This window comes from Rhododendron vialii, chromosome 4a (genome assembly GCF_030253575.1).
Source record: "Rhododendron vialii isolate Sample 1 chromosome 4a, ASM3025357v1".
In the NCBI taxonomy this organism is placed as follows: domain Eukaryota; kingdom Viridiplantae; phylum Streptophyta; class Magnoliopsida; order Ericales; family Ericaceae; genus Rhododendron; species Rhododendron vialii.
The window spans coordinates 39964892-39988083 of NC_080560.1; the positions used below are offsets into that span (position 1 = coordinate 39964892).

General features: G+C 37.7%; 2 protein-coding genes across 5 annotated transcripts; both read left to right on the top strand.

The window, feature by feature from the left end:
- Positions 1 to 1568: 1568 nt before the first annotated feature.
- Positions 1569 to 11658, top strand: LOC131323537 (endo-1,3;1,4-beta-D-glucanase-like). Of its 3 annotated transcripts, XM_058355377.1 has the most exons (8): positions 1569 to 1912; positions 5030 to 5051; positions 6287 to 6410; positions 6762 to 6852; positions 6980 to 7069; positions 9493 to 9593; positions 10509 to 10636; positions 11318 to 11658. In XM_058355377.1, exons 1-8 carry the CDS (start codon positions 1765 to 1767, stop codon positions 11373 to 11375), a joined length of 762 nt encoding a protein of 253 aa, XP_058211360.1. In that variant the 5' UTR covers positions 1569 to 1764; the 3' UTR covers positions 11376 to 11658. The 3 variants fall into 3 exon arrangements, with proteins under 3 accessions (XP_058211360.1, XP_058211362.1, XP_058211361.1); XM_058355379.1 differs by lacking the exon at positions 11318 to 11658 and having other exon boundaries at positions 10509 to 10649; XM_058355378.1 differs by lacking the exons at positions 10509 to 10636; positions 11318 to 11658 and adding an exon at positions 9686 to 10096.
- A 4931-nt stretch (positions 11659 to 16589) lies between these two features.
- On the top strand, positions 16590 to 22885 carry LOC131322061 (endo-1,3;1,4-beta-D-glucanase-like). 2 transcript variants are annotated; one of them, XM_058353169.1, is made up of 8 exons: positions 16594 to 16810; positions 18889 to 18910; positions 20402 to 20528; positions 20912 to 21002; positions 21145 to 21234; positions 21418 to 21518; positions 21774 to 21886; positions 22505 to 22885. In XM_058353169.1, the coding sequence occupies exons 1-8, from the start codon at positions 16660 to 16662 to the stop codon at positions 22518 to 22520; spliced, it is 711 nt and encodes a 236-aa protein (XP_058209152.1). In that variant the 5' UTR covers positions 16594 to 16659; the 3' UTR covers positions 22521 to 22885. The 2 variants fall into 2 exon arrangements, with proteins under 2 accessions (XP_058209151.1, XP_058209152.1); XM_058353168.1 differs by lacking the exon at positions 21774 to 21886 and having other exon boundaries at positions 16590 to 16810.
- The last annotated feature ends 307 nt before the right edge of the window (positions 22886 to 23192 follow it).

Consider the following 23192-nt stretch of genomic DNA (forward strand, 5'->3'; position numbering starts at 1 on the left):
ATGTCAAAAGTCAAAACACACAAGATTCATCCTATCCAAGAATAATTGACTTTCTTGAGAAATTTTTCGGTGCCGAGGGTATATCTCATGGGGTATCCGCTCGGCACATTCGGGCCGTTCAATACATTTTTAGATGGTTCGGATTGAAATCCTCTCTCTTCTTACCCCAACACTTTCACTCTCCAAATTCCAGCAGTCTAAAAACGCAATGGACGGCTCGGATACACCGAGCGGGCACTACGTGGTCACCACCCAGCACTGAATTTTTTTTCCACTTTCGGGAAGTATTTTACTTTTTTTTTTTTATAAAAAAAGTCTAGGTACAGTACATCCTTTCACTACATTTTTTTGTGGGGTCCACTTCGGGTCCCAAAAAATACAAAAAAAATTACCATAAATTTTAAAATAAGATTTCATGGAGCCTTGTAAAAAATCAGCTCCAATGAATATCGGTAAGTATTGTTTTTTGATTCGTAAGGCGAAACTGCTCAATTGCGCAGTTTCGCCCCTAAGAATCCAGATATAATACACTTACCGATCTCCGTTGGAATTGAATTTTACAGGACCCCATAAAAACATTATTTTAAAATTTATGGTAATTTTTGTCCCAACAAAAATGTAGTGAATAATATAGTGAAATGATGTAGTGTATGTGGCATCTATTTTTAAATCCTTTTCTCTTTAGTTCAACCCTAACCTGTCACAAATAAAAATAAAGAATAGTAACCAAATAATTAATTCTATTTGGTTACTATTGGGCATACTAAAATTAAACCCAGAAGAGTTGACTTGAATCAAGATTCTTATTTTTCTCAATCGATAATAATATGTCACTTGTTTATTTTTTGACAACAGACAATTTCATTGCTCTCAAAAAGAATAGAAAACTGTTTGAAGGTTACAAAATTTCAACATCCAGAGCCTGTCATTGAGTGCAAAGACCTTAATATTTGGGTTATCCAAGAATGAATCCACAATGGTTGGATAGACACTCAATAAGTGGCCTAACTCGTGGCGGCGGCTCCGACGACATAGACGGTGACTGGAGATTTGTTCTCTATTATTTCTTGTTACCTCCGGTTTTCGGAGAGTCTCAGTTCCCCGCTTGAGATGTTAAGAAAAGCAAATTGTCTTGAGGCTTTGAGCCTTTGACCACACTGCCAATATTTAGCGTTTGTATGTGTACAGTATCCTTCTACTAAAGGTGTCTATTAACTTGCTAAGTTAAGGATTTTATGAGTTCGACATCATTTCTGATCAAATTTTGATGATCCGAACTGTTCAATGTGTTTAAAACGTGATTTTAAGGATGATTTCAAGAAATTGGACAAAAATATGACCGGAAAGGGCTTGATCTGAGCAGTTTTTTTATAAAAACGTAAATGCATTATTAAGAAAAACTGCTCGGATCAAGCACTTTCCTGTCATATTTTTTGCCAACTTCTTGTTGAATATTGTAAAATCACGTTTTGCACATATTGAACGGTTCGGATCATCAAAATTTGATCGGAAAAGGAAAATGCGCCTTTAGTATTAGTAGAAGCTTGGTATGTATGTGCATATGTATATATATTTTGATGGAAGGTACATAAATTATGGGGAGAATTTGAATGGTGCCGGCGGCAACCCGTACGGGCTTTTTCTTCCCTTTCTTTTTTTCCTCTGGAAAATGTAATGAGAGTTCGGAAAAGCCTTTGGGAGATCCATATGAATTTCAGGTATTTACCACTGAAGATTTCCACCAATCCATATTGATATCAAGTGATGTCAGGCCCTCAGTGCTGCGAAAACCCACCAGTCCTCAGCTCAAGCTGTGGCATATTGCACGAGGAAGAAGTTGGAGGGCTCAAGTGCTATGTAATTGGGTCCCCTGATTTCAAGTCTGCTGTGGTTCTTGCCTCAGACGTTTTTGGTACTTTTTACCCAACTCATATACTGTCTTTCCGCTTCGATATGTGATATGGCCTTTGGGCATTTTGTTCACCTGTTTGTATAGGAGTCTCCTTGGTTAATTTGATCTTAAATGTTTGAGAATAATTTCACGTTGCTTGGGTATGGAATGAGATATTACATTTTTTTTGGATAACTCATGTGTCGGGCCAGCTTACGCGGCACGGACCTCGACTACTACCAGGGACCAATTCCAATGCCTGTTTGCAGGTTGCGGGGTCCCAATTAAATCCAGAGCATAACTCCATATGGACTAGCCTCAAATAAGTTGATAGCACTTGAGAGGTTATAGGACGTGATTGTTGGGTTGTATATAAAGTTATCATATGGTATCGAAGCGGGCCCATTCCATCCCAAATTAAAATTGAAATAGCCCACACATTGTTGGGAAAATTTTGGCATAACATATAATTCCAGAGAACAATTTCATTAATATTGTAACAATTACATAATCGAAACAAAAATACAAATGCAGAGCAGAATAAAACAGTCGAGATACAAACTGAATTTTCAGAAAAAATCAAACCGAGTCCTGTGTGATACCACAGTCTCCTTAAGAAAGATTCGCCGTCTACCGTCGGTGTTGTAGGTTCTTGTTCGGCATCTTCCTCCCAGGGTTGGCTCGGCTAAACCGCAAGCCGTCGGAACACCGCCGTCGACCGCCTTGGCGAACTGACTACCGCTTGCCTCTCTCTCTCTCAAGAACGAATTTCAGAGTGTGCTAGAATGTTGTGAGTTTGCTGGTGACTTCTCCAAAAACGGAGCCTCCTTTTATAGGCAAAGGAGGTGACAATTGTAACTCCAGGATGATGAATGCAGCCATGAATTCTCCAATGAATTCTGCCAATCAAATCTGCCAATGAATAGGGAGGTTACGGGATTTGAATTCACAATCATAGGGGAGTTTCGGAGGTTACAGAATTCACACATCAATACGTCTATTGATTGTGGTACGTCCAGATACAACGAATACGGCACATGCTCGGTTGCCTCGAGAGACCCTCCGGCAGCCCCGATTTCATTCATCTGAAATTCTGTAAAATTTCCAACACACATTACAGTGACAAACCTAATTGTGGATGCACATGAGGAGGTGTTAGAGAGTAGTCTCACATTGCTTGTGTATGAAATGAGAGATCACTTAATAACATGAGGGACCTCTCCACTTATTGCCAATTAGTTTTGGGTTTCGATATAAAGTTTTCATTGTGGATTCAACCCAGATCACCACATACACACTCGCACAAAGAATAATCAAGCAATCTGACCCTTGATCAATTTCTTGATATGATAAATATTTTTCGGGATAGAGTGGAGTAGTCTTTACAAGGTTTGCATTAGTCTGGTTTTTAGGCTTTTTGATGTATAGGATCTCTTTTGTCGTTGGCGTTGTTTTGTAAATGGGTGGCATCCTTCCATGTCCATTTTATAAAGTTTATTGACTACAAAAGAATGAAGAATAAGCAAGAAAGAAAGGCGATACAAAGATATACATGGCTCCCTAAATGGGTAATTGTGTGCACCAGTTTTCACTATTTATGGAGTGGTAAAGAAGAGGAAGGGCACTCTCACATGTTTAGATTGTAAAACCAGGTGAGAAATGGTGAGAAACGGGGAGAGAAAGAGAATTCGGCGATAAATTAGTTGCGTAGTCGTAAACATACCCAAAGTTTCCATCACAATACAAATAAAGGAAAGGAAATGCCACCAATATCCCTACGTCCCATGTTTTGGCTTACTATCGGTGAGAGACTACAATCCTTTCTTTCCTTTTCACCTACTGTACCAAAAAGATTGCTTAACTAGTGCAGTTTTTGTGGGGGCTCCGTTCCGGATGGTTCGTTCTTTTTGAATGGTGGTTCGGGGTTAGCTCCTGTCTCCTTTGCTTAGTCCTGCAAAACGAAGCACGACTAAGAGACCACACCGGAGGTTCTCCGGGATGGCCCTCCGGTGCAAGAGTCAGTTTGCTTGCAAGAAAGAGTTAGAGATTGGGAGCTAGGGTTTCGTTTGAGCGTACCTCTTCCAAGAAGGCATAATGGGATATTTATAGGAAACCCTTCGCTTGGTCTCCAAGATTGCACCAACGCTCGACACGCGTCGACTGATGTCACTGTTGCGTCACGTTTAGGGTTTTGCAACCGTTTTCATGATGAGCTGGCACCTTCACGTGCCACCATCATTGTCCTCTTAAGCGTTCGGATGACATCACGAACATCATCATAGCCATGGTTGCTGTTCTGATGCGGATGAGCTGGATCGTCGGCCAAGCCATGCTCGACACCGAGCATGTTGTGGGACCTTCGGCAGCTGTCCAAACGAACATATCCTCCACCCCGAGCAGGTGTAGGGAAATGGAGCATTAAAGGAAGTAGTAATTAGAGGAACCCTCGGTAACAGGGACCCTCGGCTACGGTTGCTGATCCGAACGTCCAAAGAAAGATGTCTTGGAGTTGAAAGTAATACTAGATCACGCTCGGAATGGCCCGAGCCATTTTGCTCGGCCTGCTACAGTTTTCTTTGTGCGTTTGTCCACCCAACACGAGAATTCGAAAATGTTTGTTAATTTTTGCTATTGCAATTTCAACTAGTAGACCTCAAATTATGGTTTGTGGAATTGCGTTTTTTTTTCTGACAGCTATGTGTGCAGATATCCTGATTTCTCAGTTGAGGTTTGCTAATTATCCTATTTTGAAGGTGATGGTGCTTTGGAGTTAGGTGCTGTTGTCCTCTAGTTGGACAAGTTTATGCAATTAACTGATAATTCTTTGTTTTGCACATGTATACGTTCTTATGTGTGTTCTTTGGGACATGTCTCTTATTGATTGTTATCTTTCTCTGTCATCCATCATTCTGTCATTGTGATCATTACTCGTACGGTTGTTAGGTCTAATTTACATAGGTGACTTCATTCTGCAAGATGTCAAGCTCCGAACTGTACTAATAAGCACATGTACATGTGCATAGGTGTTCTTTGGTTCATGTCTCCTATGTATTTCATCTTTCTCTGTTATCAATATCATTGTTATCGCCGGTCTTATGACTGTTTTGTCTAATCTATATGGGTGACTTCATTCTTCAGGATATCAAGCTCCGAAATTGAGGTACTACTAAGTCTCAACTCTGCTCATGCAACCACTCAAAGCATTTGTAGCAAGCTCTCTCTGTTATTTCACAAGTTAATCAATTTGTTTGTTGTTTCGGATTTCTGCCTGCTACAGTATGGATTGGCTTTCTTGCTGCCCTTTGTTTCGGACAGTATTGCCATGGGACTAGACATCTTTATGGGTTATGACATTGAACTGAAATTCATTTTCTCTTATTAATCTTATCTGAATTAAGATCCCTTTCGAGTTCGAAACTATGTTCTGAGAGTTTCTACTTGTGTTCATGATTAATATACGAGAATATCTTTAACTCCTCCAATGATCTTGGGAGCTCAACTGTAAAGGTTTCAAATAGTCAGCACAATCTTTTTCTTATAAGGATTTTCAACATGTAGAGGATACCACGTGTGATATGTGCCAGTGACTCGCCAAGAGGAAGAAAACTGATTTGGAAGAATGATAATTTGTTGGACACACACACACACACACACACACACACATATATATATATATATATATATATATATATATATATATATATTTAGTGTATTTTTTGGGGGTGGGTGGGGACTTGATGTCGAGCAATGGGCTATGTTGTTCAAATTGGTTGGCCTACATGGGAAATGACACTTCAAAGTATATGAACCAGGGTGGCCTCCCCACATATTGACAATTTGATTTGAGTTGGATGGTACAACATGATATCAAAGCTAGGCTTTCAGAGTTTTGTTTGGAAAAAGCTCTCAAGATTGATCTCTCCTTTCCTTGTGGTATAACTGCAATTCGTTTCATCACGATCCCTATGCTTTGGATCTTGTATTTGTCTCCCCTTGTGTGAGGGAGTGTTGGAAAAAGTTTGTCTTATATCAGTTAGTGAACCCCTTCAAAACTAGAACATGAGCCTAATATATGAGTCTGAGTGATCTCTCCACTCATTGTATGCTTTAAATATGGATCTCTCAGTTTTAGTGGCATTGCGCTGCCTGATGCTTATCCATCGGAGTTGGTATATTGACTTTGGACCATCATGGCTACACCATTCTTCCCTGTATGCTTGTAGCACACAAGGATGTCGAAATTCAGACCCTGAGCCTGAGGTGGTGTCATTCTGGTGCCGTATCCTGAATACTATTTAGTTGGTTGTTGATTCTTATTGGGGTGGATATGTGTTTTCTTGCACTCCCATTGCACATTTTTCTTGAACGTCACTTCAATAGCTTTTACATCTACAGGAAACTTGCTGATAAAGTTGCAGCTTTTGGTTTCTACGTGGTGGTTCCTGACTTCTTTTATGGAGATCCCTACATCGAAAACCTCGAGAGGCCTTTGCTTGTTTATATGATAGATCATCTCCCGGTTAGTCTTAATTGGAACATAAGTCCCTATAAAGTGCTATTTATTTCAACCTAGGCTCCAAAAGTCATATCAGAATATGATTGTTTGTCGCGGCAAGTCTCTGTGGTGTGGTACACATTTTCCTCCTCTCCTGCGAACCTGCATATGGCGATTCAGCTGTCCCATGGGACAATTTCTACGTGGCTGGAAACATTGAACATTTCTTATGAGCTTTTATTTTCTTTTTCCCCTTCTCCAACTGAAGTTAAAATCAGGAAGCATGTTTTATAGTTTCCAAGAATCTAATGGCATTTCGGTTAAAAGGGAGTGTTAAAACACTAGTCACTGAAGAAAGTGTTCCCTGTTTCACAGGATAAAGGTTTTGAAGATGCGAAACAAGTAATTGAGGCTCTAAAATGTAAAGGGATATCCAGTATTGGAGCTGCAGGTTTTTGTTGGGGAGGTGAGCTAGCTTCTGGAGAAATATTATTTTGTGTTTCTTTCGTGTAATTGATACATGTATCACAAACATGGTTTATGTGGTCGCTCGTTTGTTCCGTGGCTTGTGTTTAACTTTACGTATTTTTCAGCCAAGGTTGTTGTAGAACTAGCAAAGTATGCTTACGTTCAAGCTACAGTGCTGCTACATCCATCATTTGTTTCTTGGCAGGATGTACAGGGTATGTATTCCATAACTGAGCCATTCCCATCTATTATATTTCGTATGTCTTTTCGTTGATTTGGTTATGAAGTGGGACTCAATATTCTGCGAGTTTCCTTCCTGGCAAAATCTTTCATTAACCAACCAAAGTTAGTTTAAGTCATCACATATTGAACATTTTGGTTTGTTTTTTATACTTTTCTTCATCTGGGGTGCAGTATGTTATCTTAGTTTTTACCAATTGTCACGTGAAATTAAACTCCACTAATTTTGTGTTGGAGAATGTTGGATATATATTTTCAGGTAGTAAATGTTGGCAAGCTTGAAATGAAGCAATACTGGAGCTCTGGTAAATATCTAGAAATGTAGGGGCCTGCAGCCCAAAGAGAATTCTCAATCTAAAAAATTAGCACGCTGGCTAATTCTTAAATCATCGGTGATGTCTTTAAAGAGGATGTTGAGAAATGTTTGTATCTAAAAAAAGAACAAAACATATTCTCTAATTAGTGAGCAGGCTAATTCTTGAATCATCGAGGGGAATAAGGATTGAAGGCTATAAAGTAGTCACCACGGTGGACACCTAACCTTTGTGATTGGAGATCTCATGAATAAGGTTCAATAGGTAACAACGAAACCATACAGTGACTAGGAGGAGCTCTTAAATTGTTGCTTGAGTTTTGCCGAGCAAAAAAAAATTGTTGCTTGAGGAAAATTCCTTAGTCCTATTCATATGGTGATAGTGCTTAGTAATGTGACGGGTTAAGGAAGAGCTTAGCTCTTAATGAGTCCGAGGCAGGTATTCTCCGAGGTATCGGTCACAGATAACCTTTAAGGTCTCACCTAAGTGAGTGTGGAAGTGGGGTCGCTACTGTGGGAAATTAGGCTACTCCCTAAAGACACTCATGGTAAGTAGAAGTTTGGTTCAAGGCCTTTGGTTCACTGTGGTTCCTTTAAACTAAAACTTGCTTTCACTAAGTGTAGGTTCAAACCCGAAAGGTACCTTCATCCATTGCGATATTGTATTAGTTTTAAAATACGTGGGGGATTTGTATTTAATTTAAAATCTTAATCTCAATCTATTTATTTATTACTATGTAATTATTTATTACCATGTAACCTATCTAGACCTGGGAGTTTTGATTTAGTCATTTGTGCAATTAAGTTTGGCTTTGGATGCCTTAGGCATTTATGCTCTTGTGCAAATTCATTATATTATTTTAACTCCATAGTCACCAAATTGGCACCTTGACAGAGGGTGCATGTGGAGTCTTCTACCACCTTTAATAGGCACATCATCCTATTCTTATCTGGTGAGGTTTCTTAGATTGCATTTATTTTCCATCACCCCTTGGGCCTGAACCTACGAATTTATTCATAAATATATATAGCAGCGGTACTGGTAGAAAAAGAAGAGAGAACTTGGTGCATTCTACTCCTAACAGAGAGAAAACACAGAAAAATACCCTTACACTACAACAAACTAAACATACCAATATACACTTTGCTTCCAGATTTGTATTTTACTTTTTCAAGATATATACTTAGAGCATACGGGCGGTTCTTGGTTCGAAGAAAGTTACCCTTTTCAGGATTGTTTTATCTGGGAGTCAGTGGCGACACTATGACCAAAGGAATGGGGTCGTATGACCCCATGGGAAAAACGAAATTGCCTATAAAACAAAAGAAATTTTCCCCGTTATGAGAATTCATCGTCTGAATTTAGTCCACTTTCTTCAGATGATTCCAAATATGTTCGTGCTCAAATATGTGCACAAATCTGCATGGAGAGACTCTTAATATATACAAAATTATGGTTCATCTCGTGAAAATTGTTCCGGATAATCCCAAGGGGTAGTTTTAGTGGTTAAGGTTTGTGACTTGAGGGTTTACTCCGCTCTAAGATTTCAAGGTTGAAATCTCTCAGTTGCTATCAAGTCCCTTGGGGTCAGTACATACGGGACTTTACCTCGGCTTTAATTGAGAAATGAGATCCCCGTCCCTCACTAGATTGATCTTCCAAGAGATTAGTCGATGCGTGCATAAGCCGGTCCGGACACCCTAATTTATCAAAATAATAACGTTTTAGACAACAAAAAATACTTGTTTATATAATTAAGTGTTAGGTAGTATCCCTGTTGTTTTCTAACATCACAATTAATATTCTGGTTTCGAAACAACCCCATTCACTTAAACTCCTGGAGTTGTCACTACTGGGAGTGGAACATCACACAACTCGGTGCAAGCGGGGACGTATCTTCTCTATCCACATAAGTTTTCTCTTAGACTCCTAATTTTGTGCTTACATAATTATCTCAATATTTTATTTTTCATGTTGTTGTCTCCAGTAATTATAGTTTACAGAAATTGTAACGAATATTTCCAACATGGGGCAGGGTTGTTTGTGTTAATTTACAACACATTAACTGCTGGCATCATTTTCAGCTGTTGAGGTTCCAATTTCAATACTGGGAGCGGAGATAGACCCAATATCTCCACCACAACTCTTGAAAAAGTTTGCTGAGGACTTAAAAGCCAAACCTGAGGTAGGCAATCCCCAACGATTTGGCAATGAAGCATTATAATTTATATCTATTTCATCTGTGCTGATTTTCAGTTTCTATTGTCATTTCTTCAGAGTGTCATCTTTTCTTTTCTTGATTTGCTGCGTTCAACTGAAAATAGTACTGACTCTGAAAAGGGGCTTTCAACTGCACCTGCCGCGTGCAGGTCAGAGACACGCATCCTACCCATCTCTTGTATACCCGGCTCTGATACCATGTTACATAGTTTTGGGTAGAACTCAACCTCAAAAGCTAGCTTATGAAGTGAATGTGTCCTCACGCTTATATACTTTATACTTACTTTGGTACCCAGGCGATGTGGGACTTCGCTTCACACATGATATGATTGATTAAATACCCCAAATCACCCATATAGACTTCTGATGTGCGACGGGTTTTTCAAATTTAAAATTTTTGCGATAGAAAAAGAAATGGATGGGCAGCAGGGACGACAGATTCATTTGGGTTATCATCTCGTTTATCATATTGATGGTTGTTGGTTTTGATTAGGATCTAATGTAGCGTTCATTGGACTAGCATTTCAATACATGTAAAGGTTGCCGTCATTTCCTTTCCAATTTCCCGAGTTTGAGGCAATTTACTTCCTTGCATGTGTTTGCAAATACCCTGGTAGAATATACTGACGCTAGTCATTGAGGTTTTTTTGATGCTGAGATTTCTTTCACTTTTCATTGTTACTAACTTATTATTATTTAGACCCCTTTGCTTTTTATGTATCTATTTTGCTCCATACCTCAAGAAGTCATCAATTAAGCCTTTGACCGAACTGCGGAGGGGATTAGTTAAGTTGGCGTGGACACCCCTGACCGTCTTTTCTGAAGAAGCCGTCAATTATGTAACCGATTGAGAAAGTTATGACCTCTGCTTCTTTTACAGGTTGATTGCTTTGTGAAGATATTTCCTGGGGCCAGACACGGGTGGACGGTGCGGTACAAGGATGAAGATACAGTGGCAGTGAAGCTTGCAGATGAAGCACATAAGGATATGGTGGACTGGTTTGTTAAGTATGTTCAGTAAATACATGCATATATCTATACACATCCATGTAGGTATATAATACATCGATATAGAAGTTTAGTATGCCAGAATAATTTGATACTGTGGTAGCAATGTGTCGATTCCCATAGAGAGGAAAACTGTGTGACCCTGAGAGCTCCAATAGAGGAAATGCTACAGGTAAGTTGGAGTTCTAGCTTGTCTTGGGGAATGGGTAGAGGAGAGATGAGAATCATATTTCAGAAAACAATAGCTTGATTATGTGAGCTGAGGCTGCAATGACAAAATTACAAAGTCCGTTGGGTACCCAGAAATTATACTTAACCCAAGCACATTTATGCAGTTTTGGGCCGGGAAAATCGTTGCAGTTGGATTGACACAATTTAGGATTCATCCGTCTCACAGGATACGATTTTAGCACCTTCTCCGGATGGACTTAGGAAGATTTTTTTCGGCTCCCTATTCGCGGTGACTCTAAGTGCAATGTTGGATCCAATTTTGAGATTATACATTGGCATTTTGTGTTATTTGGATATGATTTTCTATGGTTGTTGGATATTATGTTGCTCACTAGATCGTTGTTTGTTATGTTATTCTCCTCATATGCCATAGTTTGTATTTTCATTCTTGAAATTAATTCTACAAAACTTGTTTTGCCATCTCTTCAGCTTCAAATTTCTTTTGTTCAGGCAACTCAAAACGGGAGGCGAGGACTCTGGCTGCATCGGGGGAATCTCTCGTATTTGACCTCTATAGAATGGAATCTAGATTCCTATCTATTTGTAGCTCATCATTTTATTTGGTTAGTAGGCTATTTGTGCATGAAAACAATTGTATTTACAATCACATAAAATAAATACAATATACACTGTATATTGCAATGAGATTTGTTTGAAACAAAGTCTGGATTCGACAATCACCACATTTTTTGATTTAGTCTCAAAGTATACTGACAATACAATACTATGAACGATAAATTACAAAGCTAGGGATTACCTATAAGTAGAGGGTTTAGTTGGGCATGGAAAATGGGCAGAGAATGGAAACTTTGTGCCTTGAAGATTAATTTCATCTTTCCAGTCTTATGTTGGCTTCTTCTTGTGGCTTGAAGAAGACCCCTTTTTCTTAGGGGAGCTAGCTTTGTTTTTCGAGAAATGGGAAAACTTCATAGATATTAAATAAGATAGTCCAACAGATGAATAGATGAAGACTGCAATATATTATTAAAGAGGGCTAACAAAATATAGATTAAGGATAAAATTATGCTCAACAATGCGTACATCATCAAGAATAAAAGAATCTAACTATTGGGGTCAGTTGTGGGAGAATTCCGGGTTATATATAAATAAGCAGATATAGAAATTTAATATGCTAGTAGTTAATTTGATGTTGTGGTAGCAATGTGTCCATTCCCTTAGAGAGGTTGGCTTGTTCGTTTGGGTTACTCAAAATTCTTGCGTTTGATCCCTAATAAATTTTCTCTATCTATTTCTCTCAATTTATTACACTTTAAAATCCCCTTCAAAACCCAAACCGAACAAGCTTGAGAGTTGCAATAGAGGAAATGCTATGGTTAATTTGGAGTTGTTGTCGTGATGCACCCAAATGGACCGAATTGGTCCGAAGCAAATGGACAGGATCCGAGTCCGGATAAAAGAGGAGTGCTAAGGCCATCCACAGTGGTATAATAAAAAATGGATAACCAAAAGTTGATATATCAGCTTTTGATTATTCACTTAAGAGATTGTTAAGCTTAATAATATTGAGATTCACAATGGTCACTTCTAGTTTATAACCAAAATAATGGGTCCACTATAATTTCACTTTCTCTCCCCCTGTTCTTCCTAGTGTTCTCTATCAAAACAACATGAAAACTTTTTTTTCCCTATTTCTGTAGCCTATCTAACCAAACTAATATCACAAATCCACCACTCTCTTAATCATCCAAAAAAAAAAAATCAAACGTATTCTTGAATTTAGAAAAGAATGCAAGGTTCTTCATATACTCAACCACGGGGGAGGAATGAAAATGGAGTAAAATAGAAACGGAAAAAAAGAACGAAATACCGTAATCCGGCGACGATGGGTTGAATTGTAGATGATGAAGAGATATGAGCTTCACTTTTGGAGGAAAAAAAAGAGAAACAATTTGTAGATGAAGTGAAGAAGATATAGAACAAGAGAAGCAGAGAAGAAGAAAATACTAGTTGAAACACATGTGTAAACAAAATTTGGAACTAGTTAACTTATGTAGTACAGGATCCACAAAATTTGATTCTTGAAAAATGTTAGTTTTGTTTATTCAAAATCCAAAATTTAATTATTTCTAAAGATGTTAAGTTTAATTATACTATTATAAATAATTTTTTATATTAATATTATTAACTTTAAAAACAATTAACTTTTAATTATACTATTCCAGAATTCCAGAAGTAAATATGGAGTAGCAGTTCTAGTTGCAGGTGGATTGGCTGGCAAATTTAGGTCAAAGTATTCCGGCACCTGAGTATATTCGGAGGCCAACTGGTCAAAGATTGTGATTGACAAAACATTACTTAATAGGAAAATTCTAAAATCAGCCCAATAGATTGACAATAATAAGTGTGTGAATGTGTATTAAAGAGTGCAAAAAATAAACAGAATTATGTGTTTTCTTTGTTTTTTAGTGTACTTATCGTCAGCCCACTCGGCTGACAATAGCAAGACCGTACTTAATATTTTAGAAGAGAAATATCTAGGTTGCTGAGCATTATTGGAGTATTTATTTAGAAGAGAAATATATAGATAAAAATAAATATCTAGGTTGCTGAGCATTGTTGGATTATTACTTATTTTTTTCGAAGTTTGACTAGCTATTGCTACTTTTGATAAAAAAAAGAAAAGAAAAGAAAAGAAAAGAAAAAGACTAGCTATTGCTAGTTGTTGTTGTACATGTTCCAATAGCATGTACGAGAGATTAGGTCAAATTAACATTTAGCTATTTTACTTAGTCAAATGCGAAAAATTATGTTCTCCAACAGCCTCAATAGAGGATAGCTAAAATAGTGTTTGCTACAGTACCTCTCCATATATACCCATTTACCATTTACCGGACATTGCTTTTTCTTTTTATTTATTTATTACTCTTTCTCTCTCTCCCTCCCCATATTAAAGGAAACAAAACATAAGAAGGAGAAAATGTTAGAAAGCGAAACAATACATTGAAGTGCCCTAAAATTCGAAATTTTTGGCCCTGGTTCTATGAAGGATCACTCGAGTGATATCATATCAAACGATATCACAAAAATACAACATCTATTCGTCAACTAAGACTGAGAATTCAGTAATACTTGTTGTTTGCGACCATTTGGGCTAACGAGGAGCCAGGATTTGGTTCGAGGGCAGCTTCGTTCTCTTGGATTTAGCTTAAACTTAACTTAAATCTGAAAATTATTCTTATTTGAATTTTTTTTTCGCATTTTCTAGTTTTGCGTTAAACTTTTGTGGGTTATTGATTCGTCTCGATAAGAGGAATAAGAAAAGTAATTTTTTTTTACTTTTATCCAAGTATTTTAAAAAATAACTACCTGTTAACATAAATTTTATATTAAAAAATTATTATTTCTCAAAATATACTTGAATAAAAGTGCTATAATATTTTACTTTACTGATATCTCTCGTCGAGATGGGCCATAATTTTATTTTGACGATAACAAGGGAGTAAGGGTCATCATCGGGCCGGGCCAATTAGGCTTTTTCTTTTTGGCGGGCCGGGCTACCTACCATAAATTGAAGCCCAAGCCCGGCCGGCGGGCCAACGGGCGGGCTTAAATTTCCTTGGGTAAAATTAAATCAAGGGAAAAAAAAAGGATTTTGTGGGATTTTGGGCTAATAGGCAGGCCCGTTGGCGGGCTTTTGGGCGGGTACCACGGGCGGGCTACTGGGCGGGCTCACGGGCCGGGCCTACGGGCGGGCCGAGTAAAAATTCATAGGCCTGAGCCCGCCCATTACAAACTACGGGCCGGGCTAGCCCGCCCGTTTTACGGGTTCGGACCGGGTAAAAGCCCGGCGGGCTCGGGCGGGCCCGGACCAGGTCGCGGGCTTCGGGCTAAATGATGACCCTTACGAGGGAGGATCAAATGTGCTACCAAATCAATTTAAAAAATCTCCATGCTGCAACACGTAGTACGTAAAACGCCCCAATAGCTATGCCCACGTGGCTGCTAACGTGCGGACTGGCGGAATAAAATATCTTTCATAAAAAGATTTCAGGACATAATGCGACAACGAAAACCGATACGGCATCATCATTATAAAAACTCAACCGGTGCAGGGTTATGCGTTCTCTTGAACTTAACTTAATTTAAGTTTATGAATTTTATTTTTATTTAAATTTTTTTTGTATTTATTAATTTTGTGTCAAATTTTATAGATTATTGATTCTTCTAGACGAGAAAAATTAGAAAAGTATTTTTTTTATTTTTATCTAAATATTTTGAGAAATAATTACTTTTTTACTTTTTACCTCAATTATTTTGACGCAAAACTAACAAATGAAACTTTCAGATTTAAGTTAAAATCAAGAGAACACAGATATGGAGAATTGTTTCGTATTTTCATTGTTACTAGAATTTAAGTATTTTTAATGTTCTATTTTTCCTTGAGTAAAATGAACCAAGCTTGATTCTTTAAGGACATGACTCATTTAAAAAAACAGAGACGCACTCGAGTATTAAAAACAAAGTTTGGTTCGGCTCGGTCCGACTCGTTTGCGACCATACAAAGAGGGAGCAAAGTTATGAATACTATTCCGTACCGGCCAGTACATATCGGTTTGAGAGGAAAACGGTACTATAACCCTCTAATACCATTTCGGCTCCAATACCGGGCCTTACCGAAAATACCGGCCGAGAAGACGTTATCGGAAAATTCGTCTGGTATTTTGCTAAGCTCGGCCAGAGAGAGAGAGACAGCCAAAAAAACAAAAATCAGATTTGAAAATGTTCAGCTACTTTTGAAAATGACGACGCCGGCAACGACTATTGCTGGAGACTGATGGAAGGTGCCCTAAAATATTATTTTAAAATTTATGGATATTTTTCTGTATTTTTTGTTGGACCCGAAATGAGTCTCATAAAAAATGTAGTGGATGGTGTAGTGAAAGTGTGTAGTGTATGTAGCATTCCTGGATGATTTTTCACGGGGACAATTGAAAAAGTGTTTTACATTCAATGAACAGCTTGAATCATTTGTATGAGAACTGTGATGGGCCCCAAAAAAAATCTATGGACAATCTGTGCATATAATGTCTGTGTGGACAGATTTTCTGATTTTTTTTATCCTGTGTGTCAACTTGTGTCATTTAATATGTTAGTTCAACCGTCCAACAAATAATGCCAGGAATTGCTAGTTTATTGACTTTTATCCATCAAACTTGTCCTTTTCTTAGTGGGACTGCCACACCTGATTTTATAGGCTCTAATTATTGATGTTTTTTGCCTTTCCACTCGGAACAGCTGGAATCACGTTTACAATTACAAATGTTCTTTATTTTTTGCAATCTAAATAATAGAACGGCAGTCCATGGGGCTGACGATAAGCACACTAGAAGACAAAGAAAAAAAAATATTTTTGTGTTCTTTTTATACCCTTTAATACACATTCACACATTCACTATTGTCAGCCCATTAAGCTAATTTTAGAATTTTCCTGAATAATATTTTACTTTTTGACATTTAATTATTTGACGAAAAATTTAAAACGGTATCCGATATCTCACCAATACTAATATGTACCACACCAATAACAAAATTAGTACCATATCCAAAGCGGTATTCAGAATCTTGGGAGGGAGGACCAGAAGAGTTCCCAAATCAATTGAAAAAAGAATCTAGTTCGAGACGTATTCAATTACGTCAGCAACTCTCTCTCTCTTTCTCTCTCTCTCTCTCTTATATATACGTGTGTAACGTGTCATTGGGCCTTCGGTTATGGACATAAAACTCCAGAATCCAGATACCACTGAATTCAAATCTACTACTGTACTCAAGTGATGTCAGGTCCTCAGTGCTGCGAAAACCCACCAGCTCTCGACTCAAGCTGTGGCGGCGTAGGGCATGAGGAGGAAATTGGAGGCCTCAAGTGCTATGTAACTGGGCCCCCTCACTCCAAGCTTGCTGTGCTTCTGCTCTCCGACATTTTTGGTACTCGCCCAACTCCGGCCTCATGTTTTGTGTTTGTTAATTCAATCATTCTACCTCTACACTCAAACATACGCTCATTTACACATTTTTACTCATTCATTTACACATCTTCACTCATAATAGAGGTGGAGTCCGCACACATCCAGTATGTGTGGGCCCCACTTCTGTTATGAATGAGAGTGTATAAATAGATGTGTATTTGAATGTAGAGTTAGAATTTTTGTTGTTAAATATCCTCTTCAATTTGCGATCTGGGTAGTATTTCTTTTCTTCCATGCTTTAGCTTCCTCCTCCTTAAACAAAGCATCATTTCTCTGAATTCGTATTCCATTATTTTCTTCCATGCTAAGCTTCCGACTTTTTGGTACTTACCCAACTCGTATTTTGGCGCGGTCTTTTCTCTCTCTCTCTCTCTAAATTCTCATAAGATATCGCTCAAATTTTTATCCGTTCGTCTCGATCGATGAAAATAATAGAAAAAGTATAACAGACACCACGAGTAACAGACCAGGAGGGAGCGTGACTTAGACAAAGATTCAGTCTTTTCCACATAGAGTGACTTTGGTCTTTTTTTGTCGTGAGAAAATCATGTTTAGAGCATCTCCAATCCATCCAAAATAGAGGATGGATGTAACACATTGAGGAAAAATTTTGTAATTTATTCCATTTTTTCTTCACTTTTTGTACTTTTTGGGAGAATCTTTGAGGGACCTATCGTCCTTTTTAGAGTTTTGAAGGAATTTTGTATTCCAAATTTACTTTTGATCCTCCATTTTTAGAGGACCAAATTTACTTTTAGAGGACCAAACTCTAAAAAGGACGGTGGGTCCCTCAAAAATTCTCTCAAAAATTACAAAAAGTGAAGAAAAAAGAGAATAAATTATAAAATCTCCCCTCAATGTGTCATATCCATCCTCTATTTTGGAGAAATAGAGGTGGATTGAAGATGCTCTTAGAAAAACATGTTTAAAGTACCAATCAATCACAAATGTCTCGTAAACAAAAAAAAAAAATATCACAGCCATCCATATAAAAGTGTTTTGGATGATACGGATTTTAATGAAATTTTTTTCGACTTTTCTTGGGAAAAGTTTATATTCTTTGTTCTCTTTGCAACTTAGAAAGAATTTTTCAAAAGATTCCTCCTACTTTCAACATTTCTCCCTCTATCTCTATCCATTTATTACCCGTACTATTTTTCAAAAAAAATTTCAAATTCCAATCTAAGCAAAGCAATTACTCTTTCCTAAAAAAAGTTTCATTAACATTCTAACCGTCCAAATGGTCACGATTGAGTGCTATAAACACTTGTTTATAGCACCTCCGTATGCAAGATTTTCTCATAACAAAAAAAGACGCAAGAAAGTCACTCTATGTGGAAAAGACTGAATCTTTGTCTAAGTCACACTCCCTCGTACGAGGGAATCTTTCACTCGCTATCTTCAACCGATTACCCACTAACTAGTAATTGTGTTACTCCGTATGAGATGAGTATGCTACAGTGTGAGGAGGAACACCACACTCTACTGCAGCTATTCCTGTGATATCCTTGACAGACACCACAAATATCTCTTTCCTTAGTCTCACCTACTGCCCCGAAAGGGATTGCCTAATTTGTACGTTTATACATCGGTAGCCCTGTCTCGAGTCCGCTTTGTCCACCGATTGGGATTGTGTGGGTACTGTTATTGTTATTGTTGTGTTTTTCCGTGATATCAATCTGTTATACTCATTCCTGAATTGTTTTTGACCTCTATTTTTTTTTTTGTAAATTTCCATATATATATATATATATATATATATATATATATATATATATATATATTTGTAATGATGATTCGTAGCCATCGTACTTATCGTTATACTTGAACTGAAGACGTTAAGCAATTGAACTACTGGGTTGCACGTACAATTATTAGGAGTAATATGTCTGTCCTTTGAACTGTTAATACTTATGTGTGTTTTTTCGTTCATGTCTCCTATGGGTGGTCATCTTTGTCTGTCATCAAAATCACTATGATTGCACTAGTTTGACTGTTATGTCTAATTCATGGTACCGTGGTGACGTTATTCTGCAGGATATGAAGCTCCGAAATTGAGGTACTTTTAATTCTGTGCAGCCACTCAAAGCATATGTTACAAGCTACACTTAATCTGAATGTTTTTCTCTTGTTTACAAGCAAACCGATTTAGTCATTGTTCTGCCTTTTATTAGCTTCAATATGGGTTGATTATCTTATCTTGCTTCTTAGTTCCGTTTGCTCATCCAAAGGGATTGTTGCTTGTTCACTTTTAATTTTCTGTCATCTTGTTGTTTGCTTATCTCGGGAGGTCATGGCATTACTTTTGTCAAAAAAATTGATAGTTTTTTAGAACCTCATAATACATGTGCTTTGTATCATTCATCATTCTCCTTCTGTGCCACTATTTGTTACAAGTTCTTTAGTACTACCAGGAGTAAGTTTTAGACTTGCAACTTTTGTGCTAAACATCCTTATTAGTTGGAGACATTAAATTGGATAATTCCTTTTTATTTCAGTTAATCTTTCAAACATCAAAAAAAACTCTCTTCCAAGTTTGAAAGATTGAGCTCATGAGTCTCTAGTTGTGTGGGATAATATGATGAGACCACTTCTGGCTCCTCCGATCATTTTGGGAGCTTAACTTTGGATGTTTGAAATATTTAGCACTATTTGTTCTGAAGGGTTGTCGACATATAGCGTATTCTACGTGCAATTCGTGGTAGAGGCTCGCTAAGGGGAAGAAAACTGATTTAAGAGAGAGATACTTGGTTGGAGATATATCTCTGGGCTTAGGAGCTCAAGAGAGGGGAAAAAATTAAAGAACTCGAGGTATAGATTTGGAGCAATAGTCTGTATGATTCAAAGGCGTGCATCAGCTTGGCCTAATGATGAATTATGCGTCTAGTGGTAGTTGAAGGTTCTCATTGCACACACCTCCCGAACTGAGGAGGACTGGCAAGTTGATAGTCTTTGAAAATAAATCACTAGCCATTACCATCAAGCAAAAGATTCTAGACATTCCAGCTTTGACGGCGCTATATGCTTCCGAAGTACTTATGGTGGATATTTTGTATCTGATGGTGGGATCCTCAGTAATGGGGGCACCGAGCCGACATTGGCGGTTGCATATCCCTTACTGGCCCTTTGGATCAAGGACTATGGTTCCTCAAGATCTTGCCATGTTTGGTGAGAAATTGCGAGAGATGGACCTTGTATGTATGTACTCTTTTCATTTCTCACCTCGTCTATCCATCCAAACAACTGAACAAGTTATAGTATGCTAGAGGATTTTCGTTTCTAATGATGGCATTGAGCTGACATAGGCTGTTGTATGTCCCTTTGAGTTGGTATAAAGACTTTTTGGTCCATCAAGGTTACACTTTATTGCCCTCACACTCTTTGCACAAGGGATATGGCAGTTCAGATTGATACACTGACACAGTATTGTTTTGGTGTTGTATACGGATCACTATTTAGTTGTGGTGTCATTAGAATTGTGTGGATAGGATTTTTACATGCCACTGCTTATATATCTTGAAATTCATGTCACAACCTTCCAAATCTACAGGAAACTTGCTGACAAAGTTTCAGCTTCTGGTTTCTATGTGGTCGTTCCTGACTTCTTTTATGGAGATCCTTATGCGCCTGAAAATGCTGAGAGGCCTTTGCCTGTTTGGTTAAAAGATCACGGACCGGTTAGTCGTAATTTTAATCATATTATATACTGGTAAACTGCTGTTGACTTCAATCTAGAATCAGAATTGTCATATGGAATTACATTTCTCTGTTGCTGTGTCCATGGACCATGGTATACATTTTTCCTTTTCTCTTGTTTGAAATAACATATATACTTCCGATGAGAACATTTGGGTGATTCAGCTGTCCCAATCATTTATTTCATAGCTGGAAACGATGTATGTTTCTCTAAGAGATCTTGTATTCTTCTTTTCCTTTCTAAATACAGTCATATTCTGGAAGCCTGCTTTCAAGTTTTGCAAGAATGATGGCGCGTTGAATCTGTTTATTGAAAAGGAGTGTTATACCACTAGTTGCTGAAAATAGAATTATTTTCTCATAGGATAAAGGTTTTGAAGATGCAAAACCAGTAATTCAAGCTCTAAAAAGTAAAGGCATATCCAGCATCGGAGCTGCAGGCTTTTGCTGGGGAGGTGAGATGGTTTCTAGGGAAATTTTACTATGTTTTTCGTTTTTGCAATCAATGCATATATCACAAACGTATTTTGCCAATATATTTGTCACTCGTTTGCACTGTGGCTTTGCTTCAACTGTAATTCTGTGGACATTTTTCAGCCAAGCTTGTTGTGGAACTAGGAAAGTACGCTTATATTCAAGCTGCAGTGCTATTACATCCATCATTTGTTTCTTTGGAGGATGTCCAGGGTATGTATCCCATAACCCTTCACAAATATAATCCTTGTGTCTTTTTGTTGGTTAAGGATAGAGTGCACTTCAAATAAGCGATTTTATCATGAGGTGGAAGTCAATTCCTTCCTGAAAACCTCCCAACATTTGGAGTTTTTTTGTGCTGATTTGAAGAATATTAACAGTGGGCATTATTTTCAGCGGTTAAGGTTCCTATTTCAATATTGGGAGCAGAGGTTGACATAATGTCTCCACCGGAACTCGTGAGGAAGTTTGAGGAGGCCTTAAATGCCAAACCTGAGGTAGGCAATCGCAAATTATTTCCTCTTCTGATTTTCATTTCTAATTGTGGTTTCATCAGAATTTCATCTTCTTCTTTTTTTCTTGATTTGCTTTAGAATGTAAAGTAATTGTTTTCCATACCTATATGTTTCCAGTTTATCTGAAAATAGTACTGACTTTGAAAAGGGAGGTCTGTATTTCCCTTCAGTTCTTTATCCCAGAATCATGCTAAGCATAGAAAAATGAAGTCTTATCATTGTGAAATATCTCAATAGGTATTTTCCCTTAGTTGCCGGGGTGCGGGAAAAATCATTGCGAAATATCCCGATAGGTGTTTCATGTACCAGGAACAAAGTGTCATGGCTAGTATTGGTACCCAGTATGACAGGTACGACTATGGTGGGGTTTTAGAAGTACCTGTGCTTCATAGGGGTGTTCATGTAGTGGTTTGCTTCCCTTCTTCCGTGACTAATGAGTCATTCTTAAATTTTCTAGATGGAAGTTTTTTTTTATTGCTTTCATTCTCTTTTATCATATTATGTGCTATTGGTTTGAGCTACATGATTAGGATCTATTGTGAGGTGGATTTGATGATAATTTCAGTGCATTTTGAAGGTTACTATCATTTCCTTTCAATATTTCTTGTCTGATTTTCCTCAAATACAATGAACTTTGCTTTGTTTGATGTGATTTTATCCACCATATTTAGAAAATTGTACGTGTTTTTTTTTTTTTCAGGAAACAGAAACATATATTGGTAACATAACAAATACAAAGGACTCTATGGTCTAGGAAATACAAAAAAATGAAATACAGGATGCTGAGATTTTTCTTTTAGCTTCTTTTTTGTTTTGTTTTTGGAACGGCAAAGAAAGGTTCCTTTTAGTTGTTTTCCTCCACAAGAGTCACAGAATTTGTTTTCGGTGTAGTCATTTGGCCCCATTCCTCCTAAAATCATCAATTCCGTGACCAGTTGAGAAATTAACGACTTCTGCTTACTTCACAGGTTGATAGCTTTGTGAAGATATTCCCAGGGGTCGAACACGGATGGACGGTGAGGTACAAGGATGAAGATGAAGTGGCTGTGAAGTGTGCAGATGAGGCACATCAAGATATGTTGAACTGGTTTGTGAAATATGTTAAGTAAAAAACATACATATACAGATATATGTCTACTTTTCTTGGCAGAATAATTTGATGGTGGGGTAGCATTTTGTCCATTATTAGAGAGGGGGAAGTCTATGAACCCTGCAGAGAGGTGCCATAGAGGAAATGTACTAGGTAATGCTCATATAGTCATAACAACTAGTGTGGGTTTCACAAGCTAAGTTTGTTGTTTTGTTTTGTACTTCGATATTTATGAAAGCATTATCTGCTTGTTTACATATTTTACCAAGGAAGGGGTAAAGGACGGGTGAATATCACATTCCTTTTAGATTTATGTATGTAGATGTTGCAGCAGTGTTCTAAAAATTGGAATTAATCGTTGATGGGGCCTATCCGACTAGTTGCTAAGCGCCGATTATTAATTGCTACGTGCTGATTAATTGCAGATTATTAGGCCTCGAAGCTCAAAGGTGGCAGACTGTCTGACTAGTGACTTTTAGAACATTGTGTTGCAATAAGGAAATTACAAATTCCACCAATTACCTAGAAAATAATCTAAACGTATGTAAATCATACGGAGTACTGTT

Coding starts and splice junctions, on each gene's coding strand:
- LOC131323537 (XM_058355377.1), top strand. CDS start 1,765: ATGTCAGGCCCTCAGTGCTGCGAAAACCCACCAGTCCTCAGCTCAAGC. Junction 1,913..5,029: donor TCTTGCCTCAGACGTTTTTG/GTACTTTTTACC, acceptor TTCATTCTTCAG/GATATCAAGCTCCGAAATTG. Junction 6,853..6,979: donor TGCAGGTTTTTGTTGGGGAG/GTGAGCTAGCTT, acceptor CGTATTTTTCAG/CCAAGGTTGTTGTAGAACTA.
- LOC131322061 (XM_058353168.1), top strand. CDS start 16,660: ATGTCAGGTCCTCAGTGCTGCGAAAACCCACCAGCTCTCGACTCAAGC. Junction 16,811..18,888: donor TCTGCTCTCCGACATTTTTG/GTACTCGCCCAA, acceptor GTTATTCTGCAG/GATATGAAGCTCCGAAATTG. Junction 21,003..21,144: donor TGCAGGCTTTTGCTGGGGAG/GTGAGATGGTTT, acceptor GACATTTTTCAG/CCAAGCTTGTTGTGGAACTA.